The following is a 15,160-nucleotide window of genomic DNA, read 5'->3' as shown; positions in this document are numbered from 1 at the left end:
GATCACAACCTGAGCCAAAGGCATATGCTTAACCAACTAAGCCACCCAGGCGCTCCAAGAATTCTTATCAACAGGCAGAGAAATGCTCCTACCAAGTACAATGAATGTGAAATCATGAAAAAAACAAAACAACAAAACAACCCACACCAACCCCATTTTTAGGTTTAATCATTCAAACACCTGAAAGGAGACTCCCGTACTCAAATTCAGGACTTCCGGCTGCTATGAAAACTGTTACCAATCAAACCCCAGTTCTGATTCCTGGCTCTCAGGAACATACTCAGTGGGCATTCATTTCTCAGTTACACAGATTTATTCCAATGTCCCCAGCTGACAGGCAGAAATCCCCTTATTTGTCCATTCAGCATCTCTCAACACCCTCCACTCCCGTCCTTCATTCCTAGTCTCCAGCACCTATGCAGGCTGGGGCTCCAGGCTTCCCTCCTATCCCAGAACACTTCCATCATCAGCTAAAAGCCTGCAAAGGCTTCTTAAGGACAAGATCAAATTCTTACTGGTTTTTCTTATCTCACTCCAACTCTACCTTCTTTTCCACGATGGCACAGTCAATGACCCCATTCTAGCGTTCCTATTTCAAACACAACTAGCACCCCCCCGCCCCCTCCCATCCCTCTGGCGAGGGCCAGTTCAAATCACACCCCACACAGCACTCTCAGACGTCAGCTCTTACCAGTCACTGCCCTTCCTACGTTACTCTGACAGTTACAGTGTGTGACACAACTCAGCATCCCGTGCAATACCAGTTCCTTACTAAGTACTAATAGTTGTGATCTTGGATGGATCATTTAACCTCTACGGGCCATTTCCTCATCTAAAAAATAATAAAAATCGAAATTAAGAGATTTTAAAAGTTCTTCTCCTGTTCTAAAAATCCTCTAATTTTGTATACTGCCATATCCTGCTTCACATATTAATTTCACTTCTCTTATTTGATTTTAGAGTTCCTCAAGGGAGAAAGTATTTCTTCCCCAACTCTCAAAGCAACTTATCCCAGGATGTGGCTCAAGGAGATGCTCAGTAAATGTGACATTAAAACAGGTCATCAGCACCAAGATAGAAAGCTTCAAAGAGCCGAGTGTGAACCCAAGACCTATTTCTCTTCTTTTCTAAGATTTTTAAGTAATCTCTACACCCAACATGGGGCCTGAACTCACAACCCCGAGATCAAGAGTTGAACGAACGCTCCACCGAATGATCCAGCCAGGCACCCCCCAAGACCTATTCTAAATCAGTACTGAAAATTGATAAAGGCAGTTAGTGCCAGACAAGCAGAAGACACTGAGATGATCCACTGTTGGTTCTTTTCTAGAATTAAAGGTCTGCCTTGATAGAAAACAAGCTGCCGGCTCTTGAATGCAATGAATACAGGTTTGAGAGCTCAAAACGGTCACTTAATTTGTACACAGCATTGTCTGAAGTATGGGTACATAAGCCCCTAAACAGATTTGACTTTAAGGTAAGTTCAGATGTATTCTGTGCTCTAGGGTAGAGAATTCAGAGGCCTGGTTTGGTGGAGAACCCCTGGAACTATCTGAAGCCTACAGTACAACAGCAGGGAAATTTAGGTTCATTTTGGCCATGCAAGATTGAAACTTCTGACAGAAGAGCAATTCCTTCCATTTCTCTGCCCCAATGCCCTTCTCTTCCTCCCCTCCAAAAAACACACGCTTTTATAAGAGGAACAGTAACAAAAGCAGATATACTGAAGCATTCAGTTCTATTTTAGGCTTCCAGTAAAATGTTTTTATTTATCTCTCTTTTCTCAGGGCAGCACAAGTCAATGTGTAGATGGAAAGTAAGCAAGTGGCCTGCTGGAAGATGGGGTACACATTAACCAAATTTAACCAGGAGCTCCAAGACAGTGAGAAGAGTAAATCCCTTTCAACTCTAGTCAGAGGTAGAGCACCAAGCCCCTTGCTACTGCATTATCTTCAAATAAAATGCATTCAGTACCCACGTGTACATGCCTCCCCTTATCGAGAGAGAGCAAACATAGGCCTATTTCATTCAAGTCAAACTGGTCAATGCTATGCCAGCCACTTCTAAACAAGTTTTGGCTCACAGTTAACATCCTAAAGAGCTATCAAATCAAATCAAAGCCACTCAAATGAAACCAGTTACTCCTTGAACAATCAAATGAAGGAAACACTGCTTTTTAAAATAACAGCTCTTAAGACAAAGCAATGTCCCTCCTTTTCACTCAGCTGTTTCACAGAATTTCGAGACAAAGGGCAACTACTGTATCGTCACTTTTTTTCTTTTTGGAGTAAAGCCACAAGATTACTAATAAATAGCTAACGGTCAGTCACCATTCAAAAGTAATAATGACATTATGACTTCATATGCCAGTTATCTACCAAATTGGAAAGAACCAAATATATGCACTTTTCTCTCCCCAAAGAAAATCTGGAAGTAAATGTGAACACTCTGACTCACTCTCTCTCCCATCAGAACAATTTCTGGGGGAATGTTAAACAGTATCATCTTCTCTAATTATAGGATGGGAGAGAAGGGTTTCACACTTGTTCAAGAATTTGCCAATTTAAGTTGGAGAACTTATGAGATGCTCATGGTCTAGGTCTAGGATAAACTTCAGTGGTAACAGGGAAGGTTCTTGCCTAAAAATTATTAAAAATAGAGCTCAAATCCTTAGTTTCGTTTTGTTGCTTTAGTGCTAAATACATAATGGGATAAACTTAGAGAAAAATATGAACTACCAGGCTTCCAGATTCAAGTTTCTTGGGTGAGCTTAATGGAGAAACCCAAGTTTGCATTGGGGGGGGGGGAATTGTTCCCACAAGATTTTTGTAGAGGCTACAGACGTGAGTACCTGAGCAGCCAATCTTTTTTTAAATTTCATTATAGTTAACATACAGTGTTATATTAGTTTCAGGTGTACAATATTTGAGTAGCCAATCTTAGGATGATACCAAGACTGTTTATCTGCTGAAAACAGTAATCACCTATGGAAACATCAAATTACTCCTCTGTACACCAACGATACAGAGTAATTTAACAGTCTAAGTTTGCTCCTTTGCTCTGACTTCTAGCTAAGAAAATAGAAACAGAAAACGTATGTTACTCTAAAACCTACAGCTGGTTCTGTCTGCTTTCTGACACTTCAGTGCTGACTTTGAGAATATCCTCGGGAAACTTGGCATCACAAGAACAGCTCTGAAAAAAACACTTTCGTTCCCCTTAAAGGACTCTTGAATATTGCCTTCTAGGAAGTACAACCTACATTTCTAACATCAACACACTTCAGAGTGGAACTCTATGTCTCAGGCAAGGAGAGCAAAATAGTAACTACCCACAGGTCGGCAAGACTCAAAAAAGGGGAAAAAAAATCAGCGGTCTTTTTATAAGGGACCACATTTCTACATTTCCACTTTCTTCCTCTTTGTAAAATTTTAATAATTTCACTCAGGGGTAGTAAACAAATGTGTGGCAAACTCTCAACCATCAGACTACAAACACCTCTGAGGAAAAAATGTCAGAACTTGAGAGGCCATGAACATGGAATATGCAAACGCTAAACTTCAGGTTCTCCTCCTGTAGAGCTGACACATTATTCAATAACACCCACCCTTGTAAAAATAAATTACATATCCAAAAGGGCAAGCTGCTGCCGTCAATTGGGTAAACAACATAATTACCATGTGCCAGGTGGAAAGTGAATCCTCAAGTAAATAGTTTGGGCTCAGAATGAGCTGCAAACTGGAAAGCAGCTTATTTTTAAACTGTCAGCAGGTTTCTTTTGTGCAATTAGAGTGTAATACAGGGTAATTGCTCAAGTTTCTTTTAAGAAAATCGCCATCTGACTCGTACAACAGCAAGATGAACCTTAGGATTTAGAACTCCACTAGTTTTTTCACAAAGAATTAAAAGACACTGAGGTTCTTTAATGAGTTTTGGCATATACTTCTAACCACCTCTCTAAACTAGAGGAAATTCATTTCTAAGCAACTAGCATCAGGTTCTGGATTGCAAAAATCTTTTGACTAGGTAAAGTAAGACTAATTGAGTGCTTTTACATAAATACTTCAAGTTTAAGTCTTTAAAAAAAAAAAATCCCCCAATGCTTAATAAGACTACAAGATCAGTCTACTCATACACTCATGCTGCTTTGACTTTACTTGAATTACCAACCAACAAGCAATAGAAATACTCGAGGCATTCACACAAAGGCAGTTAAAGGCCATACATCACACCAACCCTCTTAAGTCATATTTAATATTCCACTCAGTATCTCTGTCAGCTATCCAGAGCCTGCCCCACGGTAAATGGGAAAAGTGGGCAATGAGAAAGGACGCGCTCGGCTTCTTTGTGTGTTATCAGGGCAAACGAAGGTAGGTGAGTACAAGAGGAGGCCATCTCAGCATTTGCGTGGCATCACACTTACCTTGAGGATGTCCCCCCTTTTGAAGCTCAGCTCGTCGTCAGCAGTAGCTTTGAAGTCATATTTGGCGATGGCTTCCATTCTGAGCGCTGCTCAGGGCTCAGCAGCCTGAAGCCGGGGGAAGGGAGTCTTCCCTGCCGAAGCCACCCAGCGCTCTGGGCTCGGCCTCGCCGCTCTCCCGGGACTCGCTCGTGCACTCCGGGACACACAATGCCACCCTGAATCACAAGAGGGATGGGTGAGAGAAGTGGCCAGCACCGAAGGCAGCCCCGCCCTGCCGATCGGCCTGCCGCCCCAGCCCCCACGCCCCCTGGCTCGGCCTGGCTCGGCCCGCCTCCCTCGCTCGCAGGCAGGAGCCCCGATCGCCTCCTTCCTCTTCGCAGTCTCAGCCCCCAGGCGACTGACAGCCCCGCCGGCCAATGGCGGCCGCCGTTCGAGCTATTCCAAGAACACACTTCCTCTTCCTTCCCGCTGGGTGTGTGCGGTGTGCAGGAACCGGCTGGAGACCCGCTCAGTCTCCGCCTTTCCTCCCTCGCCCCTTACGCTCTCTGCTCCTCCGGCCCGAAATGCAGTCCACTCAAAGAAAGGCCTCGCCCTGGGGATGGCACCCCGCTTTTCTCAGTAGCCTGGGCCCATTTCCTTCCTTTCTCCCCGCCAAGCTTTCTGGTCTTCTGAAAACGTTGGGTCCCCTATCCAGTCAAAAGCAAGCAATTCCGGCTTTGGTCCTGAGCTGCCTGAACTGTTCTCAGAAACTAACCCTTGGTCTGCTCCTAGGAAAGCAGGAGAAAGTGAACCTCGGAACTCCTTCTTTAAATTCAATTTGCTATTCTGAGCAAGGCAGCTCTCCCTCTATCACTTCCAAACTGTGATTAGCAAGCTCAGGTAACCAGAAAAAGGAGATCCAGCGTCAGAGCCTTTTGTTGGTGAAGACCTGCTCTTGCCTAAGGCACCCTTCTCCTCTGAACACCCCCAAGACTTCGGAGTCCCAATAGTCCTTGAAATAGATGTCCAAGGTTCAGCATTTCCAGAAGCAGCCTCCACATTATTTCCAACTACCCTAGGGAGCAAAGCTGAAGTCCTAACTACGCTTGAAAGGAATCCGTTTTTCAGAATCTGAGCTGCCAGATGCCTTATCTGGAGAAAGTGCAGGGAGATGGTGCCAGTAAATCAAACAGAAGCCTCTCACAGTTACCCTGACAACAGCTGCTTTTCTCAGAGCCAGAGGGGTTCTAAAATGAACCAAACTGTATTTTGCAGGTAAAGATTCTGTAAAAACCCTTAGGTAGTGTACTACGTGATGGTGAGCTGTGGGCATACCATCTCCAGCCCTGAACACGGACATAATCTAGACCTCCGCCTAAGGAAAGGAAAATAAAGTCCCATTCTTGTTTTCAGTTAGTGTTTTCATACAGGCTAAATAAAAGCAGAAAACAACACTGACAGTAGCAGAATGGGGACAGATTATTTATAGTGACACCCTTCTTGGATAATTACCATCTAGCAAAAAGCTCATCTGAGGGGCACGGGTGATTATTCTTTTGTTCTAAAGTTAACAATTGGGGCATTAATCAAGCATAGCTGCAAATGGACGAAGCAGTAAACCAGATGGGAATATTAAGATAAGAAGGAAATGAGTGTTACCAAGGAGGGAAGAAATCACCTGGTAATAAAAAGTCCTTCAAATTCTGAAAGCCAAACATTCTACTGCAGGTAAACTAATCAACCAAACCAATGTTTATTCTATCAGGCCATACCTACGATATCCCATGTGCGGCTGGCTCTAAAAGAGGGAAGACGGAGCTCTAGCAAATATAAAAGCAAAGAGGGAAGACAGAGCTCTAGCAAATATAAAATATACATATATATATGAAGATTAGTCTCAAGAGTATTTATTTTAAATTTTAAGTGATCTCTACACCCAACATGAGGCTCAAACTCACGACCCCAAGATCAAGTCCCATGCTCTCTCGACTGAGCCAGCCAGGCACCCCTCAGAGTATTTTTGTGTGTCCTTAAACACCCTTTACTTATTCTCTCTGTAGTTGCTTTTTTAATCAAACTTATCCATGTATATAATTTTGAAAGTCACTGCTTTTAAAAGGCTTATAAAAAAGGGGGGGCAGTTCCTCACCCCAACACCTACCAGCAATCACCCTCAATTTTATTTTTAGCTTTCTCTTTGTATTTACTTACAATATTTCTAAATAATATGCTTTTACTGCTGTTTCTTAGTTTATTCCAGCCATGACCTATCACTTGCAAGACGTTCACCCCTGCCAGCTTCCCCTTGCCCCTTCCAGTAATACCTATTCCGGTTTAAGCCGAGTTTCATATTACAAAATATTCTTCACTGCTGATTTAAATATATTACAAGCAACCTTCCTCTCTAGTACAATCCTTTACTTTTTCCTGGCATTAATAACTGCTTTTCCTTTTTTGCCTTCTTTCCAATGTGTGTACCTATTTTTATTTGTTGCAAATGCTCCAAGATTTCTGCTACATGCCTGTCAATACTTTCAATATTTTCTACCTGACCAGGTCATTTATTTTAATTGGTCTCCAGGGCTGATTGTTGGGACTATGTATCAATGCTGGGAAGCTGAACTGAGCAGATCTAACAAAGATAAGGAGTTTCATTTTTGAAAAACAGAAATCAGAAAATCAGAAACTCAAAGCATTGTCACTGTCAAGGTAGTATGTTGTAACAGGGCATAAATTTCTAGGTCATTCGGGATTTCAGACAACTGCAGTGTAACTGAACTGCTACAGCATAAAAACCAAGACAGTTTTCAACACTGGGTTCTCCGGTGACCCAACTCATCTACCATAGGATTCCTAGAGAAAGCATAAACAGACACTCTTGAAAGTCATGTTTCAAGTAACTACTGCTTTGTGAGACACAGTTTGAGAGAAATGAAAACCAGGCACAATTGATACTTCTTTGGCTATGCCAAATAAAAATTAGCAGCTCATGGAGAAAACCTGAAGGGCTCAGCTTCTCAAGCTAGCCACAGAAAAGAGCACACAGGCTAAAGGAATTCAAAAGGATGTGTTTCATTAAAGCAAAAACAAAAACAACCAACAACAAACCCACAAAAAACTATCTTATACACAACACTAATTATCAAAAGAAGAAAACTGAAAGTGGACGCAATGTATAATGATTTTAACAGAGAAAATGGGTTGAGAGTACATTTAACACTGAACTCTAATGAGAATGGTTAAGCTGTTCCAGCATACACCCTGCAGTCCATCACAGGCAGCAAATTTGAAGAACACAAGTGCAGGGGTGCCTGGGTGGCTTTGGCTCGGTGAGTTAAAAGCTCAGGTCCTGATCCTGTGGGATCAAGCCCCACATCAGGATCCCTGCTCCTGGGGGCGCCTGCTTCTCCCTCTCCCTCTGCCTGCCACTCCCCCTGCGTGTGCTCTCTCTCTGTCCAAGTGAAGAAATAAAATCTTTAAAAAAAAAAAAACAGAAGCGCAGCCTGAATTGTTCATTTCAAGCAATGTGCACTGAATCCTAAAATGTAGTCCCCTAAAGGTATTTGTAGGACTTTATTTTCTTTCTTCCACTTAACTCTTTTCTTCCCAAAATTTACAGACAATAAAATACACAACACTCACTGGGCAATATAGCTTAGTGTCTGCATGGTCTTTAAAAGCAGGCTGACCGGGGTTCAAGTAATGACCTTGATGCTTACCAGCTATTATTTTGGGCAAGCCTTTTAAACAAGCCCCATTTCTCATCTGTAAAATGGGGATAGTATCACCTACTTTATAAGATTCACTCATTATTAGGTAATACAGAAAATATACGTGAAATGCTTTGAATAGGGCCTGACATTAAGTTACTCAAGATAAGTTAAAATGTGATTCTACTTAAAACATAAGATGTTCAATTTCACTGTTTAAACTGCAAATTAAAATGAGATTTCCTTCACCTAATTGGCAAATTTTTTTTTTTTTTTAAGATTTTATTTATTTATTTGAGACAGAGAGAATGAGAGAGAGAGCACATGAGAGGGGGTAGGGTCAGAGGCAGGCTCCCTGCCGAGCAGGGAGCCCGATGCGGGACTCGATCCAGGGACTCCAGGATCATGACCTGAGCCGAAGGCAGTCGCTTAACCAACTGAGCCACCCAGGCGCCCTAATTGGCAAATTTTTTAAAGGTTTATAATACTTAGCCTCTGCAATACTCTGGGTGAACACACTCTGATTCTTTACCCAATGTTCATCCATTTAACATTTTGAGCAGCTACTATATGCCTGACAATGTGCTTGATACTGTAGTATAGTAATAAAACCATCACAGAGCCCACACTGTAGCAGGGAATTAATCAGTTCAATTTTTCTGGAAAGTAATTTTATAGTAGTATAATATAGTAATTTTATGTTGACAATTTTAAAATACATATCCTTGAAAAAGCAATTCCAATTCCTAGATTTATCTCACTGAAATAATGACAAATACCATGTGCCAAATACATATATATACACCTGATCAATATCCATGAGAATATCTATGGAGTATCTTCCTATATAAATACCAAGAGATACTATCAAATTAAAAACAAAAATGCCGAAAAATTAGTTTATCCCATTTCCATAAAGCAAAATAGTATTTATGTGTGTGCTAAAGAAAAAACCCAAAAGGTTAACAAGGTTATCTCTAGGAGCAAGATCACAAAATATTTTCACTTTTTTTTTTTTAAGGTTGTATTCATTTGAGAGAGAGAGTAAGCGAAAGAGAGAGTGCACACACAAGCCACTAGCAGGGAGCCTGATGCCGGGACTTGATCCCAGCACCCTGGGATCATGACCTGAGCCAAAGGCAGATGCTCAACCGAGCCCCCCAGGCACCCCAGTATTTTTTCTTTCTGCACTACACACCTCATTGTATTTTCATCACTACTTTTGTAGTTAGAAAAAACAAACACTAAAAAATCTTACTGGCGCTCTGGAGTTAGACCTGAATTCAATTGTCCCATTACCACTAGATGGGTGAACCTATATTCCCTAAATCCTAGTTTCCCTCAGCTGGAAAATGGGGATAATAACGCATGTACCTGATAGGACATTTTGATGATTAAGAGATAGCACATATAAAGGCCTTGGAGTGGAGTAAAGGCCGTGGAGTCTCTGGCACAAAGTACTAAGAAGTGTTAACTGGCCGGCATTACCAGCACCTTTTCAAGTACCGTTCCATATGTTCCTACATTGTCCATCTTCTTCCATCTACATGCAAACTCAGAAGAGCTTTCTGGTAGACAAATTAACAGCCCTATTAAATATAAACTTTAAAATTAAATTGCTCCACATCAGAGTCCTAACAATGCTCAAATATTTACACATACAAAGACTAATCACATGTATCGTCACTTATTCTCTTAGGCTTTTAAATATTTACTCTACATACAGAAAGTGTAATTTAAGTAAATTAAGTTGACTAATTTAAAACCACATTCCTGCCTCATTATTTTACAGCTGTTCTGTAACAACAGTTTTGGTCCTTGGACTAGTTGCATCAAAATCGTTCCATTCAGAGACTGATTCACTGTGGGGTGCCTTAGGCCCAGAGCCTGAAATAAGATTCACAGGTAATTCTTATGCATGCTAAACTTTAAGAATCACTGCTGTACTGGAAGTGTGCTTAACCAGATTTTAACTTTGCATTCCAGGTAATGCACTACAATGTCTTTGCATAAAATGAAAATAATGCATATTCACTTGGCTCAACTAGGAAAAAGCCAACTTTGACAAATAAAACCAAGGGCTCTCAATAGTCTTTCAGTAGTGCCAGAAAGTTTTTTTTTAATTAAGCAAGTAACTATTAATTTCTCTCAGGAGAGCACGGTGGGTCTCTAGTCTGTATTAATTTCTCCAAAATCTATTACTCTTCTGTTCTAGGTAACAATCAGAACCACTGCTGCACAACAGGCAACATAACAGGATTTTTCTCAGAAAAACTGCTAAGTACCATCAACTAGTAGTATGTAAAACCTAGCAATCCCTCAAATCTGAATACACTTGCTAAAGAAGTAAACTGCCTCAAGCATTTAAATGCTTGCTTTTAGTATCAAAGAAAGCCAATTATAAGAATTAACTTTGGTTTTTGGGAATTCAGAAAATTTTGAACAAGGGAAGAAGCAATGGAACACATAAAGTTACTTCTTTCTATCGAAAAGACCCCAACAACATAACAAAGTTGCCTGATTAAAAAGAACCCTGGTAAGGAATAAATTCATACTGTCACAATGGGCAAGTTTTAATTCATCAGTGGTCTAAATAAGTTCTATTCCCTCAAATACTTCATGTTATCTTAATTCTATTGTAATATAGGTCTATGGTTGGTTTTGTTTTTTAACATGAACCACTCCCACTAAAAGCCAAAAGATAAGTCATACAAGCCCCAAATTGACCCAATCTTCCTTAACTAATGTAAGAGAGACACAGGGAGAAAAGCGTAAGCAGACACAAAAGCACAATGTTAAAATGAAAAAAAACAACCAAAACACAAATAACACAAGCAAGCTACACTTGTGACCCAGTGGCAGTATTGATTACTTACGGATGAATTCAATCCTTTGAGCCTCCCAGTTCCCAGGGGGAGAACTTAAAGTCTCGCATGGCTCTCTGGCAACTCTTCTGGCTGACTGAAGGAACACAGTGGACGCTTCAAAGTGAAGGATAAAGCAGGAAAGAGGGTACTTCCCCGGAGAGAAAACGGAATCTTTAAATGAGGGAGAAGACGAATTGCACCAAAGGGCAGAAACCTCGAAAAATTATGCCGAAGAAGAGACAAAAAGGAGGAAGGGGAAGTAGATTAGAAAAAAAGGGGGGGGGGAGGGATGGGCAAATGACTTGCATTACACAAGTAAGCATTTAGTGTCCGCAGTGAAAATAGAAGTAGATAGAAAGGGAAGGCAACTGCTGGAGAAGTATAAAGTGAAAGAGAGACAGGAAAGCCAAAGAGATATGCTAACTTCTTTCATGTGTCTTTTAGACTCTTTTCTGAGTCAACAGTACCAAAAGATAGATGTCGAGTGCACTTCGGCTCCTCTGCAAATCCTACTTTTATAATGACTCCCTAAACAAGCTGTAACTCATGTGGCTTATATGGAGAGCGTTGCAAATGAAAAATACCAGTGCTTTTCTATCCCCTCGCACTGAAATTTTGCCCCGGAGCATTCCAACCAACTGCTGCTTATTGTTCTTTTACAAGTATTTTTCAGAGTAGCTTCAAAAAAGAAAAAGAGAAACTAGACATCTCGCCTGGCTCCGGCAGCAAAGGTTCTAACTCACGGTATTCATAGGGTCGGTGGGTTCCCTCCCCAAATTCGGCCCAATGACACCAGGAGATGGTGACGTGGTGGCCGTGCAGGTCGCAAGAGCATCAATCACCACATTTGCAGCCGCTGCGAATCCCCCGCCTCCCGGCCAAGTCAGACTGACTCACAGAATGAGTACCCAGGGCTCCCGGGCTTCTCCCGACCCCTCTGCGCAAACCCTCCGGAAGAAAGCGTGAAACTTAATGAGCACCGGCCTCCTGCCCTGGGGTCCGGGGCTCTGCACCGAGCTAAGGGCTGGGGGAGGACGGTCCCCAGGAAGGAAGCTCCCCAAAAGGGGAAACGCGGAGCCCGGGAGCCCCGGGGACTCCGTCCCCCGCCCCAGGCCTCGCCGCCCCGACCCCGAACCCCGGCAGCCCTCGGTAGGCTGGGCCCGGTCCCCGCAGGCCGATTCCCGCAGCCGAGCGAGGGGGGAAGAGGTACCGGAGCAGCGCCGCCGCCGCCGGCCGCACTCACCGTAGCGCAGCTGCTCCGCTCCGCGCCCGGCCGGCCCCTCTGCAGCGGTGCGAGCGGCCGCCGACCGCGCTGCTGCTCCCCGACGGCAGCGCCTGTTCCCGCCGCCGTCGCCGCCTCAGTCTTCGTCGCCTCTGCCGCTGCCGCTGCCGCCGCCGCCCGCTCGCAGAAGCAGTACAGCCGCCTGGCTTCCGCTCCTCGTCGGGGTCCCGCGAGAACTTCCCCGCGCGGCCCCGCCCCGCCCCGCCCCCGCGAGACTTCCCCCGGCGGAAAAGGCCCAGAGCGCAAGCGCTCCTCCTCGGCCCGGGCCCCGCAGGTAGCCACCATCTAGATGCCAAGGCGCGTGCGCCAGACCGCCCCGGAGCAGGTGGCACCGACATGGCTCCGCCTCCGGGTCGCTGTAACCCTCTCTGTGCCAGGGCGGGTAAATTACAGCTTAGCCCTGAAGGAGTTAACTCTTCACCACACCCTAATCACTTCCCTTCTCCTGCCACCAAACCGAGGCAGTTGCGGGGGGAGGGGGTGGGGGTGCGGGAATCTCCCTCCATCCTGAAACACTCCAAATAGAGGACCAGCTTTTGAAATACTTGAAAATATGGTCCAAACAGCCCTGTTAGAGGAATTAACATATTCGCTCATTGATCTAATCAAGTGCCTAATACGTGCTAATCATAGGTATAGGTATAGGTGTTGGGTATAGAAGGTACAATGAACAGATATCCTGGCCCTCAAGCAATTCACGATCTAGAGGAGCGGAAGAAAAGTAAAAAAAAAAAAAAAAAGCCATATGCAATGTTAGAATTATTTGGGGAAATGCTGAGGAAGCAAAAAAGATGGGAGGAAGGACCGCTACTCTGCCCATCTCAGAATAGCCTTCCCAGAGAAGGTGATGATGACGTCTGAGCTGAGTCTTGGAGGAGGAGGAGGAGTTCACTAGACAGAGAAGTCGGGGTAAGGGCGCTCCAGGCGAAGGGAATGGCACGCATGTACAAAGGAACGGAGGTGTGAGAGAGTCATGTTCTGTGTAATGCTAAGTAGTTCGATTCCTGTACCAGGCGGGTGAGTACGAGGGAGCGGTAGATGAGGCTTGAAGATGTAACTCCTATTTTTCAGTTCCAAAAGCTCTTTCCAATTAAAGAGAACAGAACGTATCTAATGGTAATGTGCTCCCTGGAAGCCAACAAAACAGTGCTGAGATGAGAATAACCGAACATCTGATTCTATAGAGAAAAGAAGCCATTGAAATAAGGAAAATGAGTTGTTCTTTCACCAAGCATTTATTGAGCACCAACTGCATGGAAGGCACTATGCAAGGTAATAGATGAACCCACCAAAGCCTCCGCTGTCAGCAGTTTGTAATCCAGAGGAGAGTTGCCTAGTCTGCAAGGCAAAACAGTTGGCCTTAAGTCCCACTGAACTGCATACAGGACTGCAGAGGAGGGAGCCAGTTACTTGGTGCTCAGGTAATCAGGGAGGACTTGGTATTTGAACTCCAACCTGGAAGCAGGGAGGAAAGAGTGACGGAATTAGCCAATATTTCAGATTGCCCAGATTTTAGGATTTGGGGTGGGGTGGGAAGTAATGAGAGATAAGACCAAGATGTATGGCTTAGGGTTCATGGTCAAGTGATTAGCAACCTCTGAAGGTTTTTGAGCAGGACATGTCCAATATGTAGTGAAAATAATAAGAGGACTATCTATTTACCACCTGAAGTGCATAGTGTTTCTAGAGGGTGGATAATAAATATCCCCATTTACAGATTCAGAAACTGAGGCTTAGAGAGATTACTGACCTGACCCAAGGAAACCCAAGTATAGTAGACCCAAGACTTGAACCTAGGCCTATCTTGTTCTAAAATCCATATTTTTCCCACTTTGATACTTTATAATTACTTTGTAATTCTAGAATGGTAGCCAGAAAAAAATAGAAATGGAAGGGAAGGACTTAGCTCCTGAGCAGAGAGGAGGAGGAAGTGAGGGAAGAGTTGGATTTCTTTGTTTTGAGTGGGGAGAACAACAGAGAAGTTTGCCAGCTAAAAGGAGTAGCTAACTGGGCAGGGGTGGGGTGATGCAGGGAGGAGGCAGGGAAGGAGATGATGATGTCCAATTTTGGACATGTAGAGTTCATCATTCTAGGAGACATGCAGGTGGAAATATCAGTATGCTGTTGAAAAGCTCAGTGTATTCATTCATTCTCCCCACAACATCAACTGAGCATCTACTTTGTAGAGAATAGGATGACCTGTCACAGAGCTTGCAGCCTAAAGGGGAACATACCATCGAGAGTATGACATTTGCTGTATTGGCAGCTTTGGGAGCATACAGCAGGGGACCTCACCTAGTCCAGGATCAGGGAAGGCTGAGGAGGAATGTTTGAGACTCTAGGTAGCCCAAGAGGAAAAGAGCGTTCTAAGAGAGGGCATAGCATGTTCAAAGGCCAGACAGTAAGAAAGGACTCAAGGGGGGCACCTGGGTGGCTCAGTTGGTTAAGCGACTGCCTTCAGCTCCGGTCATGATCCCAGGGTCCTGGGATCGAGCCCCGCATCGGGCTCCCTGCTCGGTGGGAAGCCTGCTTCTCTCTTTCCTACTCCCCCTGCTTGTGTTCCCTCTCTCGCTGTGCCTCTACCTCTCTCTGTCCTCTCTCTGTCAAATAAATAAATAAAATCTTAAAAAAAGAAAAAAAGAAAGGACTCAAGGAAGCCATTTATAACTGGGATGAAGAAGAATGTGGTGAGTGGTTAAGGCATTTGGAAAGGCTCATGCAGGGCCTTTTCAGTCTGCTAAAAACTAGGCACTTCATCCTGTAGGCACACCATCCTATGGGGGGGGACGCTGGGGGGGCAGGCACAGTCAGATTTTCATCTTCAAAGTAGTTTATCACTCTGGCTGCAGAGGAAAATCAATGGGAACTAAGATATTTATCATCCACAAAACACTATCTC

General features: G+C 43.8%; 1 protein-coding gene across 1 annotated transcript in view; it reads right to left on the bottom strand.

The window, feature by feature from the left end:
* GRB2 (growth factor receptor bound protein 2) overlaps nt 1-12,400 on the bottom strand; it is a 71,131-nt gene extending 58,731 nt beyond the window's left edge. Inside the window, exons 1-2 of the mRNA XM_081804528.1 lie at nt 12,223-12,400; nt 4,424-4,638 (exon numbers count right to left, since the gene is read on the bottom strand). Of these exons, the coding sequence (XP_081660654.1) occupies nt 4,424-4,501 (78 nt within the window). The 5' untranslated portion in view covers nt 4,502-4,638; nt 12,223-12,400. The remainder of the gene's footprint in view (nt 1-4,423; nt 4,639-12,222) is intronic.
* Nucleotides 12,401-15,160: the final 2,760 nt, after the last annotated feature.

Source organism: Leptonychotes weddellii, chromosome 15, assembly GCF_054177405.1.
Source record: "Leptonychotes weddellii isolate Sample4059 chromosome 15, ASM5417740v2, whole genome shotgun sequence".
NCBI classification, from domain to species: Eukaryota; Metazoa; Chordata; class Mammalia; order Carnivora; family Phocidae; genus Leptonychotes; species Leptonychotes weddellii.
The sequence above is the reverse complement of the archived record's forward strand: the minus strand, read 5'-3'. Positions and strand labels throughout refer to the sequence as shown.